The sequence below is a fragment of the Palaemon carinicauda genome, unplaced genomic scaffold, assembly GCF_036898095.1.
Source record: "Palaemon carinicauda isolate YSFRI2023 unplaced genomic scaffold, ASM3689809v2 scaffold162, whole genome shotgun sequence".
Classification (NCBI taxonomy): domain Eukaryota; kingdom Metazoa; phylum Arthropoda; class Malacostraca; order Decapoda; family Palaemonidae; genus Palaemon; species Palaemon carinicauda.
Window position 1 is genome coordinate 167771 of NW_027169170.1, and position 27785 is coordinate 195555.

Consider the following 27785-nt stretch of genomic DNA (forward strand, 5'->3'; position numbering starts at 1 on the left):
TGTTGCCGTTGTTGATTGGCCTTTGGGGCCATAGTTCAGGGCCGTAGCGCCTCGTATGTTGCCGTTGTTGATTGGCCTTTGGGGCCATAGTTCAGGGCCGTAGCGCCTCGTATGTTGCCATTGTTGATTGGCCTTTGGGGCCATAGTTCAGGGCCGTAGCGCCTCGTATGTCAATTTGGGGCCATAGTTCAGGGCCATAGCGCCTCGTATGTCACCGTTGTTGATTGGCCTTTGGGCCATAGTTCAGGACTGTAGCGCCTCGTATGTTGCCTTTGTTGATTGGCCTTCATGACCATAGTTCAGGACCGTAGCGCCTCTCATGTCGCCGTTTTTGATTGGCCTTTGGGGACATAGTTCAGGGCCATAGCGCCTCGTATGGTGCCGTTGTTGATTGGCCTTTGGGGCCATAGTTCAGGGCCGTAGCGCTTCGTATGTCGCCGTTGTTGATTGGCCTTTGGCGCCATAGTTCAGGACTGTAGCGCCTCGTATGTTGCCGTTGTTGATTGGCCTTTGGGGCCATAGTTCAGGGCCGTAGCGCCTCGTATGTTGCCGTTGTTGATTGGCCCTTGGGGCCATAGTTCAGGGCCGTAGCGCCTCGTATGTCACCGTTGTTGATTGGCCTTTGGGGCCATAGTTCAGGGCCGTAGCGCCTCGTATGTTGCCGTTGTTGATTGGCCTTTGGCGCCATAGTTCAGGGCCGTAGCGCCTCGTATGTTGCCGTTGTTGATTGGCCTTTGGGGCCATAGTTCAGGGCCGTAGCGCCTCGTATGTTGCCGTTGTTGATTGGCCTTTGGGGCCATAGTTCAGGGCCGTAGCGCTTTGTATGTCGCCGTTGTTGATTGGCCTTCATGACCATAGTTCAGGACTGTAGCGCCTCGTATGTCACTGTTGTTGATTGGCCTTTAGGGCCATAGTTCAGGGCCGTAGTGCCTCGTATGTCGCCGTTGTTGATTGGCCTTCCTGGCCATAGTTCAGGGACGTAGCTCAAAGTCCAAAATTTAACTTTATATTAATACATACTGTGGTAATTGGAATTCTAAAATGTGCTTATTCTATTGCAGAGGTACTTATGTTTCTCCTGGTTAGGTTTAGGATATTATTTAGTATGGTACAATGATGAAAATATTTTGCTCTTCAAGAACAACTATCTAAAGTTACATAGCTTATATAATTTGGAGAGGTCTTTTGCCAGTTAAGTTAAAAAGAATAAAGCACATATCATTCGATGAAAGATCAGTTTCATAAACAATTTTGCCGATATAGTCTGTATTAGTAAAGACCCGTAGGCCTACATTCTCTACGGAAAACGGATAGGCTTTCATAATTTTTATAGTAGCTATTTTTCTAAACTTTAGGTTTGTTCATTAGAAACGTTGAGTATTCCATTGACATCCTACTTCGACCTGGCCTATTCCACTACAACCTGCTGCAAATCGTCTTAAGACACCTCAACCTTAGTTGAAAAATTGGGTAAATGTAAATTTGGATATACTTTTGGTTATTCAAAGCCTTTTCCATCTATATGCCAGTTGATATAATTACATAGTGGCATTCAAAAACATTGAATATAATTTTTGAAACCAAAGGTAGGATTCATCAATCCGTTAGCAAATTTTGGCTTTAGGTTTGTTATTAAAACTTCATAATTTTTTGAACAATTTTACCTCCACAAGGTTATATTGGAAATAGGTTCTCTCCAGTGTTGTCTTGTGTACATTCTGTTTAATTCCTAATGTCTAGTTCTCTGTCAGTGTCCCTTCATGATTTTTTTGATAATGCCAAATGGTCGTCATCCTGTTTAAGTGGGTCCTTACTCCACATTACTAGTTCAAAGCATCTGTCTTTAATTGCTATTTGTTTCCCTCCTTCATGCCAGATCTGTTTGCTACTTTGACATTTTATGAATAATCTACCCACTATACTTATCGTTATAAGCTTTTGTAGTCTTCTCTCTTTAAAGTCTTTTGTTTTCTTTGTCATTGCCTGTAATTGTACTTCTTAGAATTGCACAAACTTCTTTCGTGACTGCCTTCCAGTCTCCTGGTAGGGATGTAGCTTAACACGCATGGCATGTTCATTATTAGGTAATTCGGAGGTTGATACGAGTCACGACTTTCGCTCCTCCACAGGACCAAAGTGCATTTGCATTTTGCGTATTAGTAAACCAAACATGGTTGGTTATACAGACTTTTTCTCCCTCCTGAGATTTAGTCTCGTATTAGAAGATGGTTTGTATTTAAGAACAGATCCACAATTTTAATAAGTGCGGTAATTTGTATTTATACTAATTGTACAAATCCGAGTCCTTTAAGTTGTAGGGCTTGTCTTGACAAACCCACAATTCTTAGGTTAAGGTTAAAGCGAAGGTCGCCCTACCTGGCGAGTGGGTGGTCCCTACCCTTCATCCGTCAACTACTGCTAAATATCTCTTTAAAAGCTTAATGGCAAATACAAGTGTCCTAAAATCCTAAATCTATTAAAGGACTTGTGATTGTATAGTTAGGAAAAATATGCATTTCTTTAAAAATTGGTTAAATTAGACAGTAGTGGTTCTCCAGATAAGTCTTTCATTATTTTTCATCTTCAAAAGAAATAGATATCGTAATGTATAGTCATTATATTTGTACAAAATTAGTAAATTATTTTACTACTGCATAAAATGAATTCTCCATTAAGATTCTCTTCTATTTCCAGGTCGCTCGTTCTGTGCGCGCTAGCAGCTTACAGCGAGTCCGGAAAGTGTCTCAACGGGAGAGTCAGGTGTTTGGATGCCCTCGGTGCAACAGGCGTGGCTGGATTGGCTTGGGCGCTCCATATTCCAGACGTACGTTTACATTTATGCCCCTCCTAATTATGGATGAGTTTCAAAAGCTGGTGTGTTTAGTAATGATAAATTGAGCCTTGCACTTTTCTGGTTCTTTGAAGCTTAACTAACTAGTTTAGCCTTTCAGTATACCTCACAAACTAGGAACCACTTTATTCGGTATGCCACAGAAACCATTACTGCTTTGGCTACTGTACCTAATTAATAACGTAGACTAATTGTTCTTTAGTACACTTGAATAACTTTTAAATAAACTTAAGGAATTGCTTATACATAATTTAATAAATTTTCCAAACTCAAGGCTAGAGGTGGGATGGGTCAGATAGTATATATGGAAACCTTTTAAAGTCATTGGGAACTGGGAAACCATCATCCATATTTCACAGATGATGGTGTTGGTTTCCCTTTATGGGTACAGTACGTCAGTTCCACAAGATAGGGGAAAAGCGTGGCAAAAGACGACATAATTTATGGGCGCCATTACAGGCACTGTAACTGAGGATGAAATATCCCCAATGCCAGAAACACCCTTCTGTAATATAGGAACAGATTGGTGCAACATTGTCACTTGAAAATACATTGGCAGTCCATAATAGCATTCGTTTTTTCATAATTACAAATGATTACAGGTCCCTCTTTTTTTCTCTCTCTTGGTAAACTGTAACAACTTCTCACCCTTCCAACAAAACAATCCATAATTGTCAGGAATAATTTTCGCTGTTGTAGTTGCTCTCGTATGTTTTCAAAGCCTATTAATAAGCAACTAGTCTCTAAAGTGAATAGATTCTTTAAAATCTTTGGAATTTTAACATAGATCGGATTGAACTTACACATATGTATGAAACATCGTCATTGTGTCGTTGAAGATTCTGCTCCATAATAATGTTTTGTGACTTTCAGGCTGAAGTTATAATTAATGATCCTCTGGCAGCGGCATCGGAGAGAATACAGGCGAATGCTTCTGCCAATAAACTCACAGTTGAGTCTACCACAGAAGATGTCAGCATTTTGTTACTACAAAGGCCGTTCGATTTCGTGTAAGTAAGGTATCGGTTTGTAAAACCTTAGTGAAACTGTGATCTGGCAGCGATTGATGCTAAAGTTTGGCGTCTGCAGACTGGGGTTATCATATGGCAAGGAAAAACTTAGGTTTTATGTTTTTGTTGGAAACTTAACATCCACAGAGCTAATAGTAAATTATTTTGAGTATTGATATAGGCGTTATGCTCTTTGTCATCATTGATAAAGTTCTACTAGGTTGTCCCTTTATTGATTTTGGAATTTTGAGCTTTCTCAAATAATTTTAACTTCCTCAGTCTGAATTTCTGTCAGGTCCATTTCTTGTTCCATAAATTTTATTCATGATTACTCAGTCCTTCCTGTCATACAGACTTGGAATTTTGAATACCTAAAACTGTACTTTTATGGTTATATTTTCCTTGGCCATTCTAGCTGTTTACACAAACTGCATTAATCTATAACAAAATTATGAAAATAGTTTCCACATCTTGGTGTAGAATACAGTTTTGGACTCCTGCTCTTAGGTTTAGACATTAAGATCCTTAGAGTTCTCTTGCTTGAGGGTACACTCAGGCACATTATTCTATCTAATTTCTCTTCCTCTTGTTTTGTTAAAGGTTTTTATAGTTTATATAGGAATTATTTTATGTTGTTAGTTCTTAAAATATTTTATTTTTCAATATTAAACTTACCCGATAATCATGTAGCTGTCAACTCCGTTGCCCGACAGAATTCTACGGAAGGGATACGCCAGCGATCGCTATACAAGAGGGGGGTGTACTCACAAGCGCCACCTGTGGCCAGGTACTGCAGTACTTCTTGTTGACACCACTTCAATTTTTCCTCTGTCGTGCTTCCGGCAAGACGTTCATGGATACGCTTATAATTTGGAGTCTTGTTCACGGTTTTTGGTGAAGTATTGCTCTAAGATTTCAGCTTTCGCTATTCAGGAAGTTTTATTATTAGCTTAGCTAACTTTTGGAATTAATTTGATTAATTATGGTGACGAAGAGAGTATGAACTCTCTTTCACCTTTAAATGGCCGACCCTTCCCTTAGACGGTAGTGTTGGTGTCTAAGAGAGTATAGACTCTCTTTCTTAATTTTGCTTAACAAAAGTTATAGATTTATTTTATATCTCTCCGCCTTTTATAGGCCTCTTCGATTAACTTCCTTTTATTATAAACTTATTAAAATTAATTTTTATATTTGTTTATATTCGACCTTTCCTAATAGTAGGCGGTTTTTTCTTGGTACCGAAGTTAATTAACATTGAGCCCGTCATTTCGGTTTTACCTGTTAACATATTATGCTATTTTAATGTTTTTGAAAGAATTTCTTTGATAGTCTCGTACTGTTTTCAAAGTTGAACTAACGTTTTGTTTTGTCTCTGCAGTTGTTGACGTTCAGAACGTTCAACTTGCGCTCTATCGTTACGATAGAGAGAGAATTTTCACGGTGTCACGTTGCAGTAAGAGTAACCGTGTCTAGCGTTTTGTTCATTCTTTCTTAACTTAATGGTTTTAATTCTAATAAAGGAACTTTTCATTTTGGGAAATATTTTCCTTTAACAATAATATGTTTTAACGATATATATGATTGGGCTCTTCTCTCAGGTTCTAAGTCGAGAGAGAGAGAGAGAGAGATAGAGACGGAGGGAGAAAGAGGAGGATAAACGTTTCGTTCAAGCGAGTAACGTTGTTATCGTTTTTGCTCTTCTCCCTAGTCTCTTTAGGGGAAGAAGGTAAACGTTTCTAGAGTTTTTTCATGTTCTCAAGCTTTATGCGGTGAGAGATTTTAAACGTAGTTTATTTGATCTAGTGTTTAGTCTCTTTCCAGCCACTGAATTATTTATCTTTCATTAGATTTTTCTGTTACATTGTAATTCTGTTTTCGCAATTACTAACTTTTGAGAAAGGATAGAATTGCGTGTTTCAGGTACAAACCACTTAAAGTTTCGAGTTCAGTGAAATAAGTGCAAACAGAAAATCAAAAGTGATAAGTGATTAGCGCAAAGTGTGTCAGTGTTGTGCGTGAGGGTACTTCTGTGCGTGCCAGTCGTCCTCCCAGTCCGGGACCTCTTGCAAGCTCCCAAGCCCAGGGGAGAAGCAATGTCGAAGGGCAAAAGGGTTCGGCAGGCCTTGATCGGCGCACAGAAGTATCCTCGGTGGTTGCGGGCGTGTCTTACAGAGACCGTCACTCCCACCCGCAGACGATTGAGCCCTTATTTTGCTCGTCTGCAGAAGAAATTTCGGGGAGAAAACGCTGGTCTCAGGTCTCAAGACCTCTTAAACGTAAAGTCCAGACCTATGCCAGACGTACGAAGTTAGAGTTCAACAACCCGGATGCAGTCATTGGGTTAGCTCTGACTCTCCTCAGTCATCAGGTGACTGCACACCTCCTAAGAGAGGTAAGGCGATGCCTCAACAGACCTCATCTTCTATTAAGGCTTTGCCTCAACAGACCTTATCGTCTGTTGATCCCAAGACGACTTTGCTGCAGTCCATGCAGTCGCAGCTTGCGGTCTTAATGCGTGAGTTTCAGGCTGAGAAGGTTACACCTCCTCCTGCAAACGCTCCGCCTCTCCGCAGTCCAGTCTGCCAGGCGTACGAAGTTGAGGTTCCTCAGGCTACCTTACCGCGTTCTGAGTTGCCAGTTACCAGCGTTGTGCAGCAACCTTAACCTTCCTTAAGGCAACCTCAGCAATGGGAGCAGGAGTCTTATGCCTTACTTCCTCCGCTTCCGCTTGCGGTTCCACCAGCGAGGCAACAATCTCTTGAGGTACGACAACCTCTTCCATCAATGAGGCAGCCACCTCAGCACTCGCTGCAGCGACCTAAACCCTCCTCAAGGCAAGAGTCTCAACTCCTTAGGCTAGCACCTCAGGAACCTCAACTCACGAGACAAGAACTGCGTTCTGCGCAGCCGCTACCTCAACTCTCGCAGCTCACACCTCAGGAACCTTAACTCGTTCCTCAGGAACCTGCTACTGCGCATCCGCAATCCTTACAGCAAGCGCAACTCTTGAGGCAGCAACCTCATGCTATGAGTCAGCCACCTCAACGCATGCATCTGCCATTTTTTCCTCAACTTGAGCTTCTTCCCATTCAACTTGGGAATAACAAATGACAATAATAACACCTCATTACTTTCATAACTTGCATTTGTAATCATATACATGTATGCCTACACAAACATTATGATAATGGAGGTTATTTGTATTACTTATATAAAAATATATATGTATTCCTTGCAATATATTTTTAACAAATCGCAAAATATGGCAAAAATATCTTCTTAACAAATGAATCATGAGTTATGAATGTAAGGTAATATTATGTTGATATTAAACCCCATGCAAGCATGCATGAAGTAATGCAGTGTTGCCAACAGGGCGAGTTTCCCTTTCCTGAGGTGAAGTAGATTATAGTACATTTAGTGTAGCTTAATTCTACGATTATCATGCCGGCTATCAAATTCATCAACAAAACAGTCTAAATCAATTCCCTCGGCACGTGCACTTTCAATGGACGGTAATGCGATATTACTCACTCTAGCACTGGTCATGGAATTTCTGAGAAATGTTACACGCCATGCAACACGCTCTACTTACCTTACAGAATGCTCTATATACAGCATGCTCTGCATACAACATGCTCTGCATACCTTACCGCATGCTTCTCAGTCACACATCTTTGGTTGTTGCCAACTCACTAGACTGTCAAGCAGTTTCATAACGTTGCCTTCTAGTCTGCTGCTTTTGCACCAGTGAAACCCTCACTGAGAGAACTTAGCTTTTCTCGGATATGGTCCCTGTAGATGAGAAAGTGCTTTTCTCCCTCCTTCTGATATTCCCTTGAGGACTCTGTCATTTGGAGAGGAGCCTTTAGCTGCGTAGCCTCCTATGGACTTTTATTTAAGCATAACATGCTCCCAGGGAAGGTAATGGTTCCACTTCAGTCGCTAACCCCGTCTGTTACCACACCTGCTCCCATAGACCTTGAGCTGTGTTGCAAGACATGCAGTCCAAGCTTAGTCCTTGTTAGAGGATTTTTTTGTTTACGGAGTCAGTGTGTCACTGGGAAGACGTTCAACAACCAGCAGAAGTGACTTGTTGTGACGCAGTGCGGCAACCTCAGCAACCCGATAAGGAGTTGTCTGTACGACCCAGACAGTCTAGACAGCTTCGGGTTGTCACTGTACTTCCTCGCTTCCCCATGGTTGACAGTTCACAGACTGTGCAGCAGTACCATGATCTTGTGTCCGGCTCCGTCAGACGACTGGCTTTTAAGAGCTCCCACAAGTCGTCGCTGTCTGGAGATTCTCAGATGGACTATGGATCTGACCAAGGAACTGGGCCTCCTGGTCAATTTTGAGGAGTCTCAGCTCGTCCCATCCCAGACCATTGTCTCCCTGGGTATGGATCTTCAGAGTCGAGCTTTTCGGGCTTTTCCGTCGGCCCCAAGGATCTTCCAAGCCCTAGAATGCATCCAGAGCATGCTGAGAAGGAACCGATGCTCAGTCAGGTAGTGGATGAGTCTAACAGGGACACTTTCATCGCTGGCCCTGTTCATCGTGTTAGGGAGAATCCACCTCCCCCCCTTCAGTATCATCTAGCTGCTCACTGGATAAAGGACATGACGCTAGAGACGGTCTCAGTTCCTGTTTCCGAAGAGAGGAGGTCTTCTCTCGCGTGGTGTAAGAACAGCTTTCTTCTCAAGGAAGTCTATCTTTGGCTGTTCAGAAACCCGACCGCCTTCTCCTCTCGGACGCATCAGACACGGGCTGGGGTGCGACTTTGGACGGACAGGAATGCTCGGGAACATGGAATCAGGAACAAAGGACACTTCACATCAATTGCAAGGAGTTGTTGGCGGTTCTTCTGGCCTTGATAAACTTCAAGTCCCTCCAGCTTAACAAAGTGGTGGAGGTGGACTGACAACACCACAGCCCTGGCTTACATCTTCAAGCAGGGAGGGACTCTTTCGTGAAGTTGTTCTAGATCGCAAGGGACCTCCTCATCTGGTCTAAAGATCGAAAGCTCACGCTGGTAACGAGGTTCATTCAGGGCGGTATGAATGTCATGGCAGATCACCTCAGCCGGAAGGGTCAGGTCATCCCCACAGAGTGGACCCTTCACAAGAATGTTTGCAGCAGACTTTGGGCCCTGTGGGGTCAGCCAACCATAGATCTGTTCGCTACCTCGATAACCTAGAGACTCCTGTTGTATTGTTCTCCGATTCCAGACCCAGCAGCAGTTCACGTGGATGCTTTTCTGCTGGATTGGTTCCATCTCGACCTGTATGCATTCCCGCCGTTCAAGATTGTCAACAGGGTACTTCAGAAGTTCTCCTCTCGCAAAGGGACACGGCTGACGTTGGTTGGCTCCGCTCTGGCCCGCGAGAGAATGGTTCTTAGAGGTACTGCAATGGCTGGTCGACATTCCCAGGACTCTTCCTCTAGGAGTGAACCTTCTACGTCTACCTCACGTAAAGAAGGTACACCCAAACCTCCACGCTCTTCATCTGACTGCCTTCAGACTTTCGAAAGACTCTCAAGAGCTAGGGGCTTTTCGAAGGAGGCAGCCAGAGCGATTGCCAAAGCAAGGAGAACATCCACTCTCAGAATCTATCAGTCTCAAGGGGAAGTCTTCCGTAGCTGGTACAAGACCAATGCAGTTTCCTCAACCAGTACCACTGTAACCCAGATTGCTGACTTCCTGTTATATCTAAGGAAAGTAAGATCCCTTTCAGCTCCTACGATCAAGGGTTACAGAAGTATGTTGGCAGCGGTTTTCCGCCACAGAGGCTTGGATCTTTCCACCAACAAAGATCTACAGGACCTCCCTAGGTCTTTTGAGACCTCAAAGGAACGTCGGTTGTCCACTCCAGGCTGGAATCTAGACGTGGTCCTAAGGTTCCTTATGTCATCAAGATTTGAACCTCTCCAATCAGCCTCTTTTTAGGACCTCACATTAAAAACTCTTTTCCTCGTGTGCTTGACAACAGCTAAAAGAGTAAGTGAGATCCACACCTTCAGCAGGATCATTGTTTTCACATCTGAAACGGCTACATGTTCCTTGCAGCTCGGTTTTTGCTAAACGAGCTTCCTTCACGTCCTTGGCCTAAGTCGTTCGAGATCCCAAGCCTGTCCAACTTGGTGGGGAATGAACTGGAGAGAGTACTTTGCCCAGTTAGAGCTCTTAGGTACTATCTAAAAAGGTCTTAACCTTTACGAGGACAATCAGAAGCCTTATGGTGTGCTATCAAGAAACCTTCTTTTCCAAGTTCTAAGAACTCAGTTTCTTACTATTCAGGCTTCTGATTAGAGAAGCACATTCTCATCTGAAGGAAGAAGACCTTGCTTTGCTGAAGGTAAGGACACATGAAGTGAGAGCTGTGGCTACTTCAGTGGCCTTCAAACAGAGCCATTCTCTGCAGAGTGTTATGGATGCAACCTATTGGAGAAGCAAGTCCGTGTTCGCATCATTCTATCTCAAAGATGTCCAGTCTCTTTACGAGTACTGCTACACCCTGGGACCATTCGTAGCAACGAATGCAGTAGTAGGCGAGGGCTCAGCCACTACATTCCCATAATCCCATAACCTTTTAACCTTTCTCTTGAATACTTTTTATGGGTTGTACGGTCGGCTAAGAAGCCTTCCACATCCTTGTTGATTTGGCGGGTGGTCAATTCTTTCTTGAGAAGCGCCGAGGTTAAAGGTTGTGATGAGGTCCTTTAGTATGGGTTGCAGCCCTTGATACTTCAGCACCTTAGAGTTGTTCAGCCTCCTAAGAGGAACGCTGCGCTCAGTAAGGAAGACGAACTTATTTAAGGCAGAGTAATGGCTCAAGTCGACTTCCTTACCAGGTACTTGTAATTTCATTGTTATTTTGAATAACTGATATGAAATACGGGATACTTAGCTTCTTGATATACATGTACACTGGTTTTCACCCACCTCCCTGGGTGTGAATCAGCTACATGATTATCGGGTAAGTTTAATATTGAAAAATGTTATTTTCATTAGTAAAATAAATTTTTGAATATACTTACCCGATAATCATGATTTAATTGACCCACCCTTCCTCCCCATAGAACCAGTGGACCGAGGAAAAATTGAAGTGGTGTCAACAAGAAGTACTGCAGTACCTGGCCACAGGTGGCGCTTGTGAGTACACCCCCCTCTTGTATAGCGATCGCTGGCGTATCCCTTCCGTAGAATTCTGTCGGGCAACGGAGTTGACAGCTACATGATTATCGGGTAAGTATATTCAAAAATTTATTTTACTAATGAAAATAACATTTTTCTTTGTGTCCTTTCCTTACTGGGCTATTTTCCCTGTTGGGGCCCGTGGTGTTATAGCATCCTGCTTTTCCAACTAGGGTTGTAGCTTAGCAAATAATAATAATAATATTGATTATATTATAGAAGTTTGTTTTCTCAAGTTGTAACTTCAAGTGGCAATGCCATATGCTGGTACAGTACACTTACATAGTGTTGAAGTATTATATTCATTCAGTGCCTTTTGTACTTACAGTTTTCAATATTAAACTTACCCGATAATCATGTAGCTGTCAACTCCGTTGCCCGACAGAATTCTATGGAGGGATACGCCAGCTATCACAATACTAGAAGGGGGTGTATTTACCAGCGCCACCTGTGGCCAGGTACTCAAGTACTTCTTGTTGACACCTCCTCAATTATTCCTCTGTCGTGCTTCCGGCAAGACGTTCTGGGATACGCTTATGTTCTTGGAGTATTTTCACGACTTTGGTGAAGTATTTCTCTTTGATTTACGGCTGTCGCTTTACTGGAAACTTCTATATTAGCTTAGTTAGCTTTTGGAATTAATTTGATTAATTATGGTGACGAGAGAGTATGAACTCTCGTTCACCTTTCAATGGCCGACCCTTCCCTTAGACGGAAGTGTTGGTGTCTAAGAGAGTATAGACTCTCTTTCTTAATTTTGCTTAACAAAGTTATAGATTTATTTTATATCTCTCCGCCTCTTATAGGCCTCTTCGATTAACTTCCTTTTATTATAAACTCATTAAAATTAATTTTTATATTTGTTTATTTTCGACCTTCCTAATAGTAGGCGGTCTTTTACCGAAGTTAATAAACTTTGAGCCCGTCATTTCGGTTTTACCTGTTAACATATTATGCTATTTCCGCCACAGAGTTTGAAAGAATTTCTTTGACAGTCTCGTACTGTTTTCAAAGTTGAACTAACGTTTTGTTTTGTCTCTGCAGTTGTTGACGTTCAGAACGTTCAACTTGCACTCTATCGTTACGATAGAGAAAGAATGTTCACGGTTTCACGTTGCAGTAAGAGTAACCGTGTCTAGCGTTTTGTTCATTCTTTCTTAACTTAATGGTTTTGATCCTAATAAAGGAACTTTTCAGTTTTTTCCTTTAACAATAATATGTTTTAACGATATATATGATTGGGCTCTTCTCTCTAAGTCAAGAGAGAGAGAGAGAGAGAGAGATAGAGACGGAGGGAGAAAGAGGATAAACGTTTCATTCAAGCCTGCCAGGCGTACGAGTAACGTCGTTATCGTTTTTGCTCTTCTCCCTAGTCTCTTTAGGGGAAGAAACTAAACGTTTCTAGAGTGATCTAGTGTTTAGTCTCTTTCCAGCCACTGAATTATCTTTCATTAGATTTTTCTGTTACATTGTTATTCTGTTTTCGCAATTACTAACTTTGAGAAAGGATAGAATTGCGTATTTCAGGTACAAACCACTTAAAGTTTCGAGTTCAGTGAAATAAGTGCAAACAGAAATCAAAGTGATAAGTGATTAGTGCGTGAGGGTACTTTTGTGCGCGCCAGTCGTCCTCCCAGTCCGGGACCTCTTGCAAGCTCCCAAGCCCAGGGGAGAAGCAATGTCGAAGGGCATAAGGGTTCAGCAGGCCTTGATCGGCGCACAGAAGTATCCTCGGTGGTTGTGGACGTGTCTTACCGAGACCGTCACTCCCACCCGCAGACGATTGAGCCCTTATTTTGCTCGTCTGCAGAAGAGATTAGGGGAGAAAATAAAGGCAGAGTAACGCTGGTCTCAGGTCTCAAGACCTCTTAAACGTTAAGTCCAGACCTATGCCAGACGTACGAAGTTAAAGTTCACAACCCGAATGCAGTCATTGGGTTAGCTCTGACTCTCCTCAGTCATCAGTTGATTACACTCCGCCTAAGAGGAGTAAGGTTCTGCCACAACAGATCTCTGCTGTTAAGGCTTTACCTCAGCAGAACTTAGTGTCTGCCGACCCCAAGTTGACTCTACTGCAGTCCATACAGTCACAACTTTCGGTCTTGATGTGTGAGTGTCGGGCTGAGAGTGTTGCGCCTCCGCCTACACTCCCCCCCCCGCCTATGATCGCTCCGCCTGATCGCAGTACCACCTGCCAGGCGTACGATGTTGTGAACTCTACTACAGTCCATGCAAGCATAGCTTTCGGACTTGATGCGTGAGTGTCAGGCTGAGAGTGTTGCTCCTCCGCCTCCGCCTACACTCGCTCCGCCTGATCGCAGTACCATCTGCCAGGCGTACGATGTTGTGGACTCTACTACAGTCCATGCAAGCACAGCTTTCGGACTTGATGCGTGAGTGTCGGGCTGAGAGTGTTGCTCCTCCGCCTCCGCCTACACTCCCTCCACCTACACTCGCTCCGCCTGATCGCAGTACCACCTGCCAGGCGTACGATGTTGTGGACTCTACTACAGTCCATTCAAGCACAGCTTTCGGACTTAATGCGTGAGTGTCGGGCTGAGAGTGTTACTCCTCCGCCTCCGCCTACACTCCCTCCGCCTACGCTCGCTCCGCCTGACGCAGTTCCACCTGCCAGGCGTACGATGTTGAGCCACGTGCTGAGTTTGCTGTTCCCTGTGGTGTTCAGCCTCCGCCTTCCTTAAGGCAACCTTTACATTGGGATCAGGAGGATTATACCTCTCTTCCTCCGCCTCCACTTGCTGCTCCACCAGTGATGCAACACTCGGTTGAGGTACAACAACCTCTCCCGTCCATGAGTCAGTCTCCTCAGCTCTCGCTGCAGCGAGCTCAACCCTCCACAAGGCAAGCACCACAACACCTTAGCCTTGCGCCTCAGGAGCCTCAGCTTGCGAGACATTTACCTTGTTCTGCGCAGCCTCTTCCTCATCGCGCTCCGCTCACACCACAGGAACTGGAACTTGCTACTCCGCTTCCGCCAACCGCTCAGCAAGCGCAACCCTTGGGTTCAACCACTCATGCTAGGAGTCAGCCTCCTCCACCCATGCGCCTTCCTTCTGCTTGTCTTTTATTCAGCCTTTGCAGACTGAGCCTCAGGTGTTCCCTCAACGGAGTCTTGAAGAGGAAACCACAACTATTGTTGTTCCAGCTCGTTCTGACTCTGCTGTTCAGCATACCTTACCTCCATTTTCATACCATGGTTTAAACCCCATGCAAGCATGCATAAAGCACTCTAGCACTGGTCATGGAATTTCTGAGAAATGTTAAACGCCATGCACACGCTCTGCTTTCCTTACAGCAGGCTCTGCTTACAGCAGGCTCTGCTTACAGCAGGCTCTGCTTACTACATGCTCAGCATACAGCATGCTCTGCATTCAGCATGCTCTGCATACAACATGCTCTGCATACAGCATGCTCTGCATTCAGCATGCTCTGCATACAACAGGCTCTACATACAGCATGCTCTGCATACAGCATACTCTGCATACATCATGCTCTGCATACCTTACCGCATGCTTCTCAACACATCTTGGGTTGTTGCCAACTCACTAGACTGTCAAGCAGTTTCATAACGTTGCCTTCTAGTCTGCTGCTTTTGCACCAGTGAACCCTCACTCAGAGAACTTAGCTTTTCTAGGATAAGGTCCCTGTAGATGAGAAAGTTCTTTTCTCCCTCCTTCTGATATTCCCTTGAGGACTCTGTCATTTGGAGGGAGCCTTTAGCTGCATAACCTCTTATGGACTTTTATTTAAGCATAACATGCTTACAGGGAAGGTAATGGTTCCACTTCAGCCGCTAATCCCGTCTGTTACCACACCTGCTCCCATAGACCTTGAGCTGTGTTGCATGACATGCAGTCCAAGCTTAGTCCTTGTTAGAGGATTTTTTGTTTACGGAGTCAATGTGTCACGGGGAAGACGTTCAACAACCAACAGAAGTGACTTGTTGTGACGCAGTGCGGCAACCTCAACAACCCGTTTAGGAGTTGTCTGTACGACCCAGACAGTCTAGACAGATTCGGGTTGTCACTGTACTTCCTCGCTTGCCCATGATTGACAGTTTACAGACTGTGCAGCAGTATCATGATCTTGTGTCCGGCTCCGTCAGACGACTGGCTTTTAAGAGCTCCCACAAGTCGTCGCTGTCTGGAGATTTTCAAATGGACTATGGATCTGACCAAGGAACTGGGCCTCCTGGTCAATTTTGAGGAGTCTCAGCTCGTTCCATCCCAGACCATTGTCTCCTTGGGTATGGATCTTCAGAGTCGAGCTTTTCGGACTTGTCCGTCGGCCCCAAGGATCTTCCAAGCCCTAGAATGCATCCAGAGCATGCTGAGAAGGAACCGATGCTTAGTCAGGCAGTGGATGAGTCTAACAGGGACACTTTCATCGCTGGCCCTGTTCATCGAGTTAGGGAGACTCCACCTCCGCCCCCTTCAGTATCATCTAGCTGCTCACTGGATAAAGGACATGACGCTAGAGACGGGCTCAGTTCCTGTTTCCGAAGAGATGAGGTCTACTCTAACGTGGTGGAAGAACAGCATTCTTCTCAAGGAAGGTCTACCATTGGCTGTTCAGACCCCCGACCACCGTCTCTTCTCGGACGCATCGGACACGGGCTGGGGTGCGACACTGGACGGACAGGAATGCTCGGGAACATGGAATCAGGAGCAAAGGACACTTCACATCTATTGCAAGGAGTTGTTGGCGGTTCATCTGGCCTTGATAAACTTCAAGTACCTCCAGCTTAACAAGGTGGTGGAGGTGAACTCCGACTACACCACAGCCTTGGCTTACATCTCCAAGCAGGGAGGGACTCATTCGAGGAAGTGGTTCGAGATCGCAAGGGACCTCCTCTTTTGGTCAAAGATCGAAAGCTCACGCTGGTAACGAGGCTCATTCAGGGCGATATGAATGCCATGGCAGATCGCCTCAGCCGGAAGGGTCAGGTCTTCCCCACAGAGTGGACCCTTCACAAGAATGTTTGCAGCAGACTTTGGGCCCTGTGGGGTCAGCCAACCATAGATCTATTCGCTACCTCGATGACCAAGAGGCTCCTCTTGTATTGTTCTCCGATTCCAGACCCAGCAGCAGTTCGCGTGGATGCTTTTCTGCTGGATTGGTCCCATCTCGACCTGTATGCATTCCCGCCGTTCAAGATTGTCAACAGGGTACTTCAGAAGTTCGCCTCTCACAAAGGGACACGGCTGACGTTGGTTGCTCCCCTCTGGCCCGCGAGAGAATGGTTCACCGAGGTACTGCAATGGCTGGTCGACGTTCCCAGGACTCTTCCTCTAAGAGTGGACCTTCTGCGTCAACCTCACGTAAAGAAGGTACACCCAAACCTCCACGCTCTTCGTCTGACTGCCTTCAGACTATCGAAAGACTCTCAAGAGCTAGAGGCTTTTCGAAGGAGGCAGCCAGAGCGATTGCCAGAGCAAGGACGACATCCACTCTCAGAGTCTATCAGTCTTAATGGGAAGTCTTCCGAAGCTGGTGCAAGGCCAATGCAGTTTCCTCAACCAGTACCACTGTAACCCAGATTGCTGACTTCCTGTTACATCTAAGGAACGTAAGATCCCTATCAGCTCCTACGATCAAGGGTTACAGAAGTATGTTGGCAGCGGTTTTCCGCCACAGAGGCTTGGATCTTTCCTCCAACAAAGATCTACAGGACCTCCTTAGGTCTTTTGAGACCTCAAAGGAACGTCGGTTGTCCACTCCAGGCTGGAATCTAGACGTGGTCCTAAGGTTCCTAATGTCATCAGGATTTGAACCGCTCCAATCAGCCTCTTTTAAGGACCTCACATTAAAAACTCTTTTCCTCGTGTGCTTAGCAACAGGTAAAAGAGTAAGTGAGATCCACGCCTTCAGCAGGAACATAGGTTTCACATCTGAAACGGCTACATGTTCCTTGCAGCTCGGTTTTTTGGCTAAAAACGAGCTTCCTTCCCGTCCTTGGCCTAAGTCGTTCGAGATCCCAAGCCTGTCCAACATGGTGGGGAACGAACTGGAGAGAGTACTTTGCCCAGTTAGAGCTCTTAAGTACTATCTAAGAAGGTCAAAACCATTACGAGGACAATCAGAAGCCTTATGGTGTGCTATCAAGAAGCCTTCTCTACCAATGTCTAAGAACGCAGTTTCTTACTACATCAGGCTTCTGATTAGAGAAGCAAATTCTTATCTGAAGGAAGAAGACCTTGCTTTGCTGAAGGTAAGGACACATGAAGTGAGAGCTGTGGCTACTTCAGTGGCCTTCAAACAGAACCGTTCTCTGCAGAGTGTTATGGATGCAACCTATTGGAGAAGCAAGTCAGTGTTCGCATCATTCTATCTCAAAGATGTCCAGTCTCTTTACGAGTACTGCTACACCCTGGGTCCATTCGTAGCAACGAATGCAGTAGTAGGCGAGGGCTCAGCCACTACATTCCCATAATCCCATAACTTTTTAACCTTTCTCTTGAATACTTTTTATGGGTTGTACGGTCGGCTAAGAAGCCTTCCACATCCTTGTTGATTTGGCGGGTGGTCAATTCTTTCTTGAGAAGCGCCAAGGTTAAAGGTTGTGATGAGGTCCTTTAGTATGGGTTGCAGCCCTGTATACTTTAGCACCTTTGAGTTGATTCAGCCTCCCAAGAGGAACGCTGCGCTCAGTAAGGAAGACGATCTTATTAAAGGCAGAGTAACGGTTCAAGTCGACTTCCTTACCAGGTACTTATTATTTCATTGTTATTGTGGATAACTGATTATATGAAATACGGGATACTTAGCTATCCTTTAGTCTTGTACACTGGTTTTTCACCCACCCCCCTGGGTGTGAATCAGCTACATGATTATCGGGTAAGTTTAATATTGAAAAATGTTATTTTTATTAATAAAATAAATTTTTGAATATACTTACCCGATAATCATGATTTAATCGACCCTCCCTTCCTCCCCATAGAGAACCAGTGGACCGAGGAATAATTGAGGAGGTGTCAACAAGAAGTACTTGAGTACCTGGCCACAGGTGGCGCTGGTAAATACACCCCCTTCTAGTATTGTGATAGCTGGCGTATCCCTCCATAGAATTCTGTCGGGCAACGGAGTTGACAGCTACATGATTATCGGGTAAGTATATTCAAAAATTTATTTTATTAATAAAAATAACATATTTTAGTTTTTATCACCTTTACTTGAAATACTGTAGACTAATTCATGTACAGATTTTACATTTTCATTTTGTTCTGTTGAAATACGGGAGTTTCTAGGTACCCTCGATTCTCTCGCTAGTTGTCACTCTTTACCTTTCACTTTTCCTACTTTCCTTTTCCTCTTCCTGCTCAGCTTTTATAACAACCAAGCTTCAGTTTCCAGTCTAGTTGTCATAATTAACTTAATTATGACAACTAGATCTCATTTCTAGACTGGAAACTGAAGCATGGTAGAGTTAGAAAAGCTAAGCAGGAAGGAAAAAAGGAAACTGGGAAAAGTGAAAGGTAGAACGTGACACAGCTGGCGAGAGAAATGATGTTGCCGAGAAACTCCCCTAATTTCAACTGATTGAAATTAAATTAATGTATGAACTTCATGGCCTTCTCTATCACGAGGCTCAATACTACGCAGTACTCTAGAAGTTTTATTCCAGCTGTTACCAAGTTGTGGAATGATCTTCCTAATCGGGTGGTTGAATCAGTAGAACTTCAAAAGTTCAAAGTTGGAGCAAATGCTTTTTTGTTGACCAGGCGGACATGAGTCTTTTTGTAGTTTATCTATGACATATTTGTTTTTGATGTTGTTAATAGTTTATATATGACATGTTTGTTTTGACGTTGTTACTTATTTTAGAATGATTTATTGTTAATTTGTTCTCTTCATTTATTTATTTCCTTATTTCCTTTCCTCACTGGGCTATTTTTCCCTGTTGGAGCCCCTGGGCTTATAGCATCTTGCTTTTCCAACTAGGGTTGTAGCTTGGATAGTAATAATAGTAATAATAATAATAATAACTGTCCTAAAATTTAAGTGATAAAAACTATAACTTATCAATACAAAAAGTACTGAATGAATATGATACAATGCAAGTGTGCTTGTAGTAATGATGATAACAATTCTTTTTAGTGAGGGAGATTTGCACCGACTCGCAGGGGTGCCCTTTTAGCTTGGAAAAGTTTCTTGATCACTGATTGGCTAGACAAGATAATTCTAACCAATCAGATAGCAGGGAACTTTTTCCGAGCTAAAAGGGCACCGCTGCAAGTTGGTGCAAATGCGCCTCATTAAAAAAATTGAGTATAGTGTCCTGTTTTGTGGCATTTCCCCCCTGTATATTCTGTTGTTATTTAGAATTGATTTTACAGTTTCATTCATTAATAAGAAAAGTGTACTCAGAGTGTTTTTGCTATTTAACTCTGGATAAGGAAACTTCCAATTTGTCTGATTACAATTATTTTTGGAAAAATGGGAAGGGTGGGCTGTGACACCCTAGCAGTATCAACTAAACTCGGCTGAGTCTCTTGTCAGACAAAGAGGAACGATGAGAAAAAAAAAATCCCCCTTTGTTTTGTTTTTGATATCAGCTATCTCTTAAAATTGGGGGAAGTGCCATGGTAAATAGATACTTTATTTTTAGTTTTATTGGTTTATTTCCCTCGACTTTTCTCCCCGCAGTTTCATGGATTGCTATGGCTCGTCCGTCCATTACCTTGACGCTGCATTCCGCAATGCCCCCAAAGGCGGTGTGTTGGCCATCACTTCAACTGACGACGCCGCGCTATACGGGAAAGCCGCCGATGTCACGCTGAGAAACTACGGCGGGCACGTCGTCAAAACCTCTTACGCCAAAGAATTGGCCGCTCGTCTCGTACTAGCCAGCGTCGTCAGGTATGGTTTGGAGCTGGTTCAATTTAGCAGCGATTCCAGTAAAACTATAGATGTTTTTGTTTTTGTTCATAGATATCGTTTGGCTGTTGAGATGTTATTCTGTAAAAGGATGATACTGTAAAGTTCATGTAGAGGTACAGTGTGAGAAATTATGCACTTTTTGTATTTACACGAAAGAGTAAAATGATAGAAATTATTGCTTTTTTGTGGTGGCATAATTTGTTAGGGAAAATAAGACTAAAAGTCTGAATGATTATCATCCACTCTTATCAGTCTCTGGCACGAACGGACGAAGAATCCAAGTTAGTCCGAAGCTAAAGTAATATTAACTGTTTGGAGTTTTGTATTTGAAATAAAGAAACTTCACTTTCGCCATCGTATTAAAGTGATTATACTCAATTTTTTTTAATGAGGTGCATTTGCGCTGACTCGTAGGGGTGCCCTTTTAGCTCGGATAAGTTTCCTGCTACCTGATTGGTTAGAATGATCTCATCCAACCAATCAGCGATCAGGAAACTTTTCCGAACTAAAAGGGCACCCCTGCGAGTCGGTGCAAATCTGTCACACTAAAATGAATTGGCTATAGTGACTCACTGGTCTCGACTTTACGCTGTGCATTACTGCGTTACCCATCTTCAAGCATTTTCTTTAGCTTTTCAAGAAGAGCTGTCGTTTTGACACCCACGTTTTGATTTCAGGGCGGCGGCTAAATGCAACAAAGGGATTGAAGTGCTCTGTTGCTTAGCATTGAAGAGTTTCATCACCGTTTTTGTCAGGGTTCTGAGGGGTCCCTCGGCGGCCAACAAATGCGTTCGTAAAATCCGGAGGTTAATTCATTGCTGTTTATGTGAGGACAGGGCGTTTTATCCCGAAACTGTTTATTTAGTGGGTAAGTAGTCATTAATTTCTTTATATGTTAGTCTATAGTCTTATTAGGTTATTGAATTTATCATCATCTTGGGCTCCTTTATGTATAGTTAATTTTAAACATAAGACTTACCCGGTAGTTATATATATAGCTTACGTCCCCGACGTCAACGGCAGAAAATTCGAAACTCGCGCCAATCACCGATTGGATAGCCAGGTGTACCAACCCTGCGCCCTAGCGAGGTACCTAGGAACCATTCCAGGAACCCTCATATATTCCCTGCCGTGCTAGCGGCAAGATGTTGGATTTTTCACTCGCTGTAACCTGTATATTACAGTTATTTTGGTGATGTACAATTTATTTTTAACCTTCGCTGGTTGGATTTTATTTTTACTGAGTGTTAGTGCTTTAACTAAGTTGTATCTTAACAGAGGTAGGAATGGGAGTTTTTTTCCCCCTACTGTAAAACTACTCTTTAAATATGATGGCGGAGATCGTTCCACCATCTCTATGACGTCACAATCGTGTGACGTTAGCAACATAGTACTACGTAATATGTTGCATAATTATTTTCTTTGCTTTTTCTTGTAAAGAATGGAAAGGAAGTCTAACTTATAATAAGTATTTAACTTTTAATATAAAAAGATTATATTAATTTTTAAGAAAATATTTGTCTTTTTAGTATTCGTTATTTAAATCATCGATACTATTTTCAAAGATTAAATAGAACTAGCGTATAGTTAATTTTCGCTGCGTAGTTCTCATGATAATACGATGCAGTTCCAACAATTCTTGATATCGTTGTTTATTTTCTTTCGATGTTGGGATTCTATTATTATTCGTATATTCACATATATATGTATATATATATATATATATATATATATATATATATATATATATATATATATATGTACGTTATTGCGATATCTGTTCATTTTAATAATAACAAATCACTATTTTTGGGAACCTTTAAGAATTAAGGGTTGTTTACATTTATATATATGTTATTCATATATCTGTTCATTTGAATCATTTAACATGTAACTTTCCCGGTAGTTGTATATAACTACCGGGTGAGTATGTATAACATTTATCTTTACCGGCAGTTATATGTAACTACCGGGCAAGTGTGTTTAAACATTTATTTACAATGAAAATATCAGGGTAATATTTTATAAAAAAATATATTGTTACAATTTTATATAGCAAGAACTAGAAATGATTTTGCATTCTCATTCAAGCCCTTGGCAGTAGAGAAAGATCTATCACAACGAGCAGGACTAGTTTTGGTCTTTTGTGTAAGAGTTTAAAAGTGCAGTTTCAGTGCTAAATTAGTGCAGTGAATTTATTCAGCACAGTGGACGTTTTTTCCTAGCCTTAGACCTCTTCCAAGCTCCCCAACCCCTGGGAGAAGGAATGTCGATCGGCCAAAGGAAACGAGAGGCGTTAGCTCACGAGCAGACGTCCTCTCGAGCGTTCCCGTTGACATTCCCAAGAATGCTTGCCCTTGCCATGGGAAAGCGAAGAGCGTTGGATGTTAAGCTACTAACATTGCTGTTAGAGTCTTGCATTGCATCACATTTGCTGATAATAGCAATACTTATGCTTACGAACCAACATAGACATGGTTTTTATTCCAGAGCGCCAGTCGGCCATGAGAACCCTCTGATGAACCGAACGCGCCGAGTGATGTAATGAAGATCATTTGTCGTTCGGCGCTAAGTCTTTCAGGACGCTCGGCGCCACGTCTTTCGGGACAATCGGCGCCTCGTCTATCAGAACGTTCGGCGCCACGTCTTTCAGGACGTTCGGCGCCACGTCTTTCAGGACGTTCGGCGCCACGTCTTTCAGGACGCTCGACGCCACGTCTTTCAGGACGCTCGGCGCCACGTCTTTCAGGACAATCGGCGCCTCGTCTTTCAGAAAGCTTGGCGCCACGTCTTTCAGGACGTTCGGCGCCACGTCTTTCAGGTCGCTCGGCGCCACGTCTTTCAGGACGATCGGCGCCTAGTCTATCAGGATGCTCGGCACCTCGTCTTTCAGGACGTTCGGCGCCACGTCTTACAAGATCTTTGTCTGTAGAAGACATTGGTGATCACTTTTCTCCTGTTGAATTTGAGATTCTCAGAAGGAGAAGATCCTTATTCCTTTCGTCCTTCAGTTGATTTAGAAACTCATGAAAGTTTTTTGATTAGTTTCCAAATTATTTTATGCCTGTTGAATCATGTTCGCCATCCTCTGAATTTACACGTGGTCATAAATGAAGCTTTAAGGATGATAGGAGACTGTATATAGAGTCTCGGAAGGACCAAGGAGAGACAGCTTTCTTTTTTCCTCTGAATAACCTGGCCTCTAGATCTTGTATCTGGGGTACGAGATTATTTTTATTATTATCTCTAGCCAACCTACAACCCTAGTTGGAAAAGTAACATGCTTTAAGCCCAAGGGCTCCAATAGGTAAAAATAGGCCAGTGAGGAAAGGAAATAAGGAGTTAAATAAATTATGAGGATAATTTAACGATAAATCATTCTTAAAACAGTAACAACGTCATAACAACGTCTAAAACAGATATGTCATATAGGGTGGAGGTCTAGCCACGTTAAGGTCGAGGACCTTGTGGCAGCCCCACAGATTGTTACAGCCCTCTGGGTGGATTGCTGAGTCTCTCAAGGAATTCAGGTAAATGAGGTATATAAACCCATGAAGCCAGCTTCCTTATCAGGTATTCCGGGATAGCAAGGGTGGAGGTCTAACCACGTTAAGGTCGAGGACCTTGTGGCAGCCCCACAGAGATTTTTACAGCCCCCTGGGTGGATCACTGAGTCTCTTAAGGATTCCAGACAATGGGGCAGGATAACTTTGAGGTCCGTGCTATTCCTAAAGGATGGATGCGAAATCTTTTTCCTAGTGAAACCTCCTTTGTTAGTATCTCTGATAAGACCTCTCTGCAAAACAATCTTTGCAACATCAAATGTCTCTCTTTTGGGATAGGGAGGCTTTTATCCGGTCCTGGATGTAACTGCTCTCAATGCCTTCGTTCAGAAGTCAAAGTTCTCTATGGAGACATTGAAATCATGAACTATTTAAAGTCTCATGTCCGCCTGATCACAAGGCAAAGCAGAGTATGACTGTTTTCGCCTTCAGGCAGTAGAGCCAGACTACATAACTTCTGGCAATCTTGGGAGAAGAGGGGAGCAGACCTTTGGTCAGTACACCTTCTGAAGGAGGACTACAATTTCTTTTCATAGGGAAACCTCCTTTAGTTTTAGCTCCAATAGATCTCTCTCCCAGATCTAGAGAGGAGTTTAAGAGGCAGGCTTTGCATTAAACTTTTGCTAATGTAGCAGAATACTGCACTTAAGAGACATCAGATCCTCCCTGTATCTGGATGATTGACTTACCAGAGCTCTTTCTTACGATCTTCATGAAGGATTTTCAGATAACTTTGAACCTTTCAGGAGAATTGCGTATTCCTGTCATCAAGACGAGTCTCTTCTGACACCAGGACGCTTAGCACCACGTCTTATAGGACGTTCGGCGTCTTGCTCTGTTAACCTCTCGGCGCCACATCTTACAGGAAGCTTGGCGCCACACCTTCCAGGATGTTCGGCGCCACGTGTCACAGGACGCTCGGCTCCACGTCTTACAGGAAGTTTGGCTCCACGTCTTACAGGATGCTTGGAGCCTCGTCTTACAGGAAGGTTGGCGCCACGTCTTTCAGGACGCTCGGCACCTCGTCTTTCAGGATGCTCGGCACCACGTCTTTCAGGACGCTCGGCGCCACGTTTTACAGGAAGCTCGGCGCCACGTCTTTCAGGACACTCGACGTCGGAGATCTAGAAGGAGGCATGACATTAAACATGAGAGCCTTGGACTTCGTGGTGACACTAGTCGAATCGAATGTCGAGATCAAGGACGTCTTAGTTCCGATCTCTTTGATCACAAAAGTTTTTTGTCGAGCGTCTAGCCTTAGTACAACGTGGCGACATAGGCGGTGATCTGGGTTTCCTTGACGCCAGGAGTCAGGACCTTAATAGATGTATCCTGATAAACTCAGCGTCATCAGTTCCATTAGATCTTCTGACACCATCACAGAAAATACTTTATTTAAGAATGGTGTTTCAGAGTCAAGTTTATTCTCTCCATTTCAACCTCAATCATTTTGGGGCAAGGAGAAGGTCTTGAGTCGATATGCATCTCTTTTAGGATGCCATAAGAAGTTGCCTTCAGTGGTGGTTCGATCCAGTCAAACTTCCAGAAGGTCACTCCTTTTGAACAGAGGATCTTAGACCTTGTGTTGTGTCTCGTCACCTCGGTTTCGGGGTGGGACCAACACTAGACAGTTGGAAGCTTCGGGACTTTGGACAGAGGATCAGAGGAGCTTCCTCATCACCCAAAAGAAGCTTCGAAGGATCAGTTTGGAACAAAGTGGTGCAGGTCTATGCCGATCACACCACAGATTTGGCTTTCATTGCCAAGCAAGACGGAACCCACTCGAGGTTCCTTTACGGGACTGAGAGGAGTCTTCTCATCTGGGCTTAGGAGAATGTTTTCCTTCTAACAAGGTTCTTTAAAAAGAGAAGAACTTATGGCAGAACAGTCTCATCTGGAGAATGGACACTCCATCGAGAAATCTGCAAGAATCTGTGGCGACTTTGGTGTCGTTCTTGTATAGTCCTATTCGTGATTTAACAAAGAGACTAGAAACTTACTGCTCTCCAGTGCCAGATCTCGAAGCAGTCCACATAGACGCTTTCCTGTTAGTCTGGTCCAATCTGGATGTGTACGTTTTCCTCGTTCTATTTCCTTTACAAGGTGACACAAAACTTTGTGTCGCACGAAGGGACCAGGTGACCTTAGTGGCCGCCTTTTGGCCCTCAAGAGGATGGTTCACAGAGATACTGGAATGGATGGTGGACTCTCCTAGAAGTCTTCCATTAAGAGTAGTTTTACTCAAACAACCTCTCGTGGAAAGTTACCTTTCTAGTCTCCAAGCTCTTCTTCTAGCTACCTTCAACCTTTTGAAACCTCACAGGAATAGAGGTTTTCGAAAGAGGCAGCTAAGTGTTTTACAAGAGCAATAAGAACTTCTACCATCAGGATTTATCAATCCAAATGGGAGGCTTTAGAGAATGGTGCAGAGTCAACTCTGTTTTCTCTTCCAGTATCTCTACAACTCAGATTGCTGACTTCCTGTTTTACCTTAGAAGGAAGCTCATTTGTTCATCCTCTTCCATTAAGGGATACAGGTGTGTGTTAGCGACTGTTGTCAGACACAGTATCTTGGACCTTTCGATTGATGAAGTCCTACAGGAATTTCTCAACTTGTTTGTAACATCAAACAACCAGGATTCACCAGCTTGGATCCTGGACTCAATCCTGAAGTTCCTTATGAGTGACAAACTTGAGCACTTGCTTTCATCTTCATTTTAAGGACCTCTCGATGAAAACTATTTTTCTTGTTAGTCTTGTGACATCTAAAAGAATCAGTTAATAAATACGTTTTAGTAAAACGTTGGCTTTCGAGATTACGAAGCTATCTGTTTATTGCAGTTAGGCTTTCTCGCCAGGAAAGACCGCCTTTCTCAACCTTGACCTAAGGCTTTTGAGTTTCCGAATTTTTCGGATATGGTTGGCGAGGAGTTTGAGAGAGTCCTGTGTCCAGTAAGAACCCTGAAGTTCTACCCAGGCAGTATGAAAGGGTTGCGAGGCAAGTCGAAAGCTCTTTGGTGCTCGATTAAGAAGCCCTCGTTTTTCAGATGTCAAGAATGTCCTTTCATTCTTCATCAGACTCTTACAGTGAGACTGGCCTGAAGTTTCTAAGGTCAAGACGCATGAGGTTAGTACTATTACAACTTGAATGACCTTCAAGCAGAATAGATTGTTGTGGAGCATTACGGACACAACCTTTTGGGGGAATAAATCTGTGTTCACTTCACACTATTTTAATCGTGTCCAGACTCTTTATGAGGACTGCTACATTATGGGACCATTCGTGATAGCGAGTACAGTAGTGGGTGAAGGATCCACCACTACGTTCCCATAATCCCAATATCTTTTCTTCTCTTGGAACTTTTATTTGTTTTTATGGTTGTTTGTGGACTGTGTCAGTCTTCCAAAATCATTGATTTTAGTCAGGTGGTCAATTTTGTTCCTTGAAGAGCGCCCGGAACTGGTTATTGGAAGAGGTTCTGTCATAATGAGGTATATACACCGGTTTGACAGTCCCTAGGGATCTTCAGCCCCCTGGGAGGATCGCTGGATCTCATAAGGCTAGCAGACATAATGAGACAGAGAATCATTGAAGTCAGCTTCCTTATCAGGTACGAACCCTTAAGTTTGTTTTAATAACTCTTGAGAAAAATTCCAGATATACTAGCTGTCTCTAACCCTCCACCAAAGGTGTTAATCAGCTATATATATAACTACCGGGTAAGTCTTATGTTTAAAAATGGTATTTTCATTATAAAATAAATTTTTGAACATACTTACCCGGTAGTTATATATAATTAAAGTCCCACCCTCCTCCCCTCTAAGAGACTAGAGGCATGGAATATATGAGAGTTCCTGGAATGGTTCCTAGGTACCTCGCTAGGGCGCAGGGGTGGTACACCTGGCTATCCAATCGGTGATTGGCGCGAGTTTCGAATTTTCTGCCGTTGACGTCGGGGACGTAAGCTATATATATAACTACCGGGTAAGTATGTTCAAAAATTTATTTTATAATGAAAATACCATTTTTTTAGTGAGGCAGATTTGCACCGACTAGCAGGGGTGCCCTTTTAGTTCGGAAAGTTTCCTGATAGCTGATTGGTCGGAAGTATTCGGACAAAAATACTTCTGACCCATTGGTCAGAAGTAATTGCGAGCAAAAAGGGCACCCTTGCTAGTCGGGGCAAATCTGCCACACTAAAAAAATTGACTATAGTGCAGTATTTATGACATATACCTCTAGAAGACATTACTCAAAGGTTTGG

At 43.4% G+C, this 27785-nt stretch overlaps 1 protein-coding gene across 1 annotated transcript in view; it reads left to right on the forward strand.

Moving 5' to 3' along the window:
- LOC137635704 (TRMT1-like protein) overlaps positions 1-27785 on the forward strand; it is a 49942-nt gene that overhangs the window by 8125 nt on the left and 14032 nt on the right. Inside the window, exons 2-5 of the mRNA XM_068368150.1 lie at positions 2695-2824; positions 3725-3861; positions 19724-19936; positions 20635-20825. Coding sequence (XP_068224251.1) covers positions 2695-2824; positions 3725-3861; positions 19724-19936; positions 20635-20825 — 671 coding nt within the window. The remainder of the gene's footprint in view (positions 1-2694; positions 2825-3724; positions 3862-19723; positions 19937-20634; positions 20826-27785) is intronic.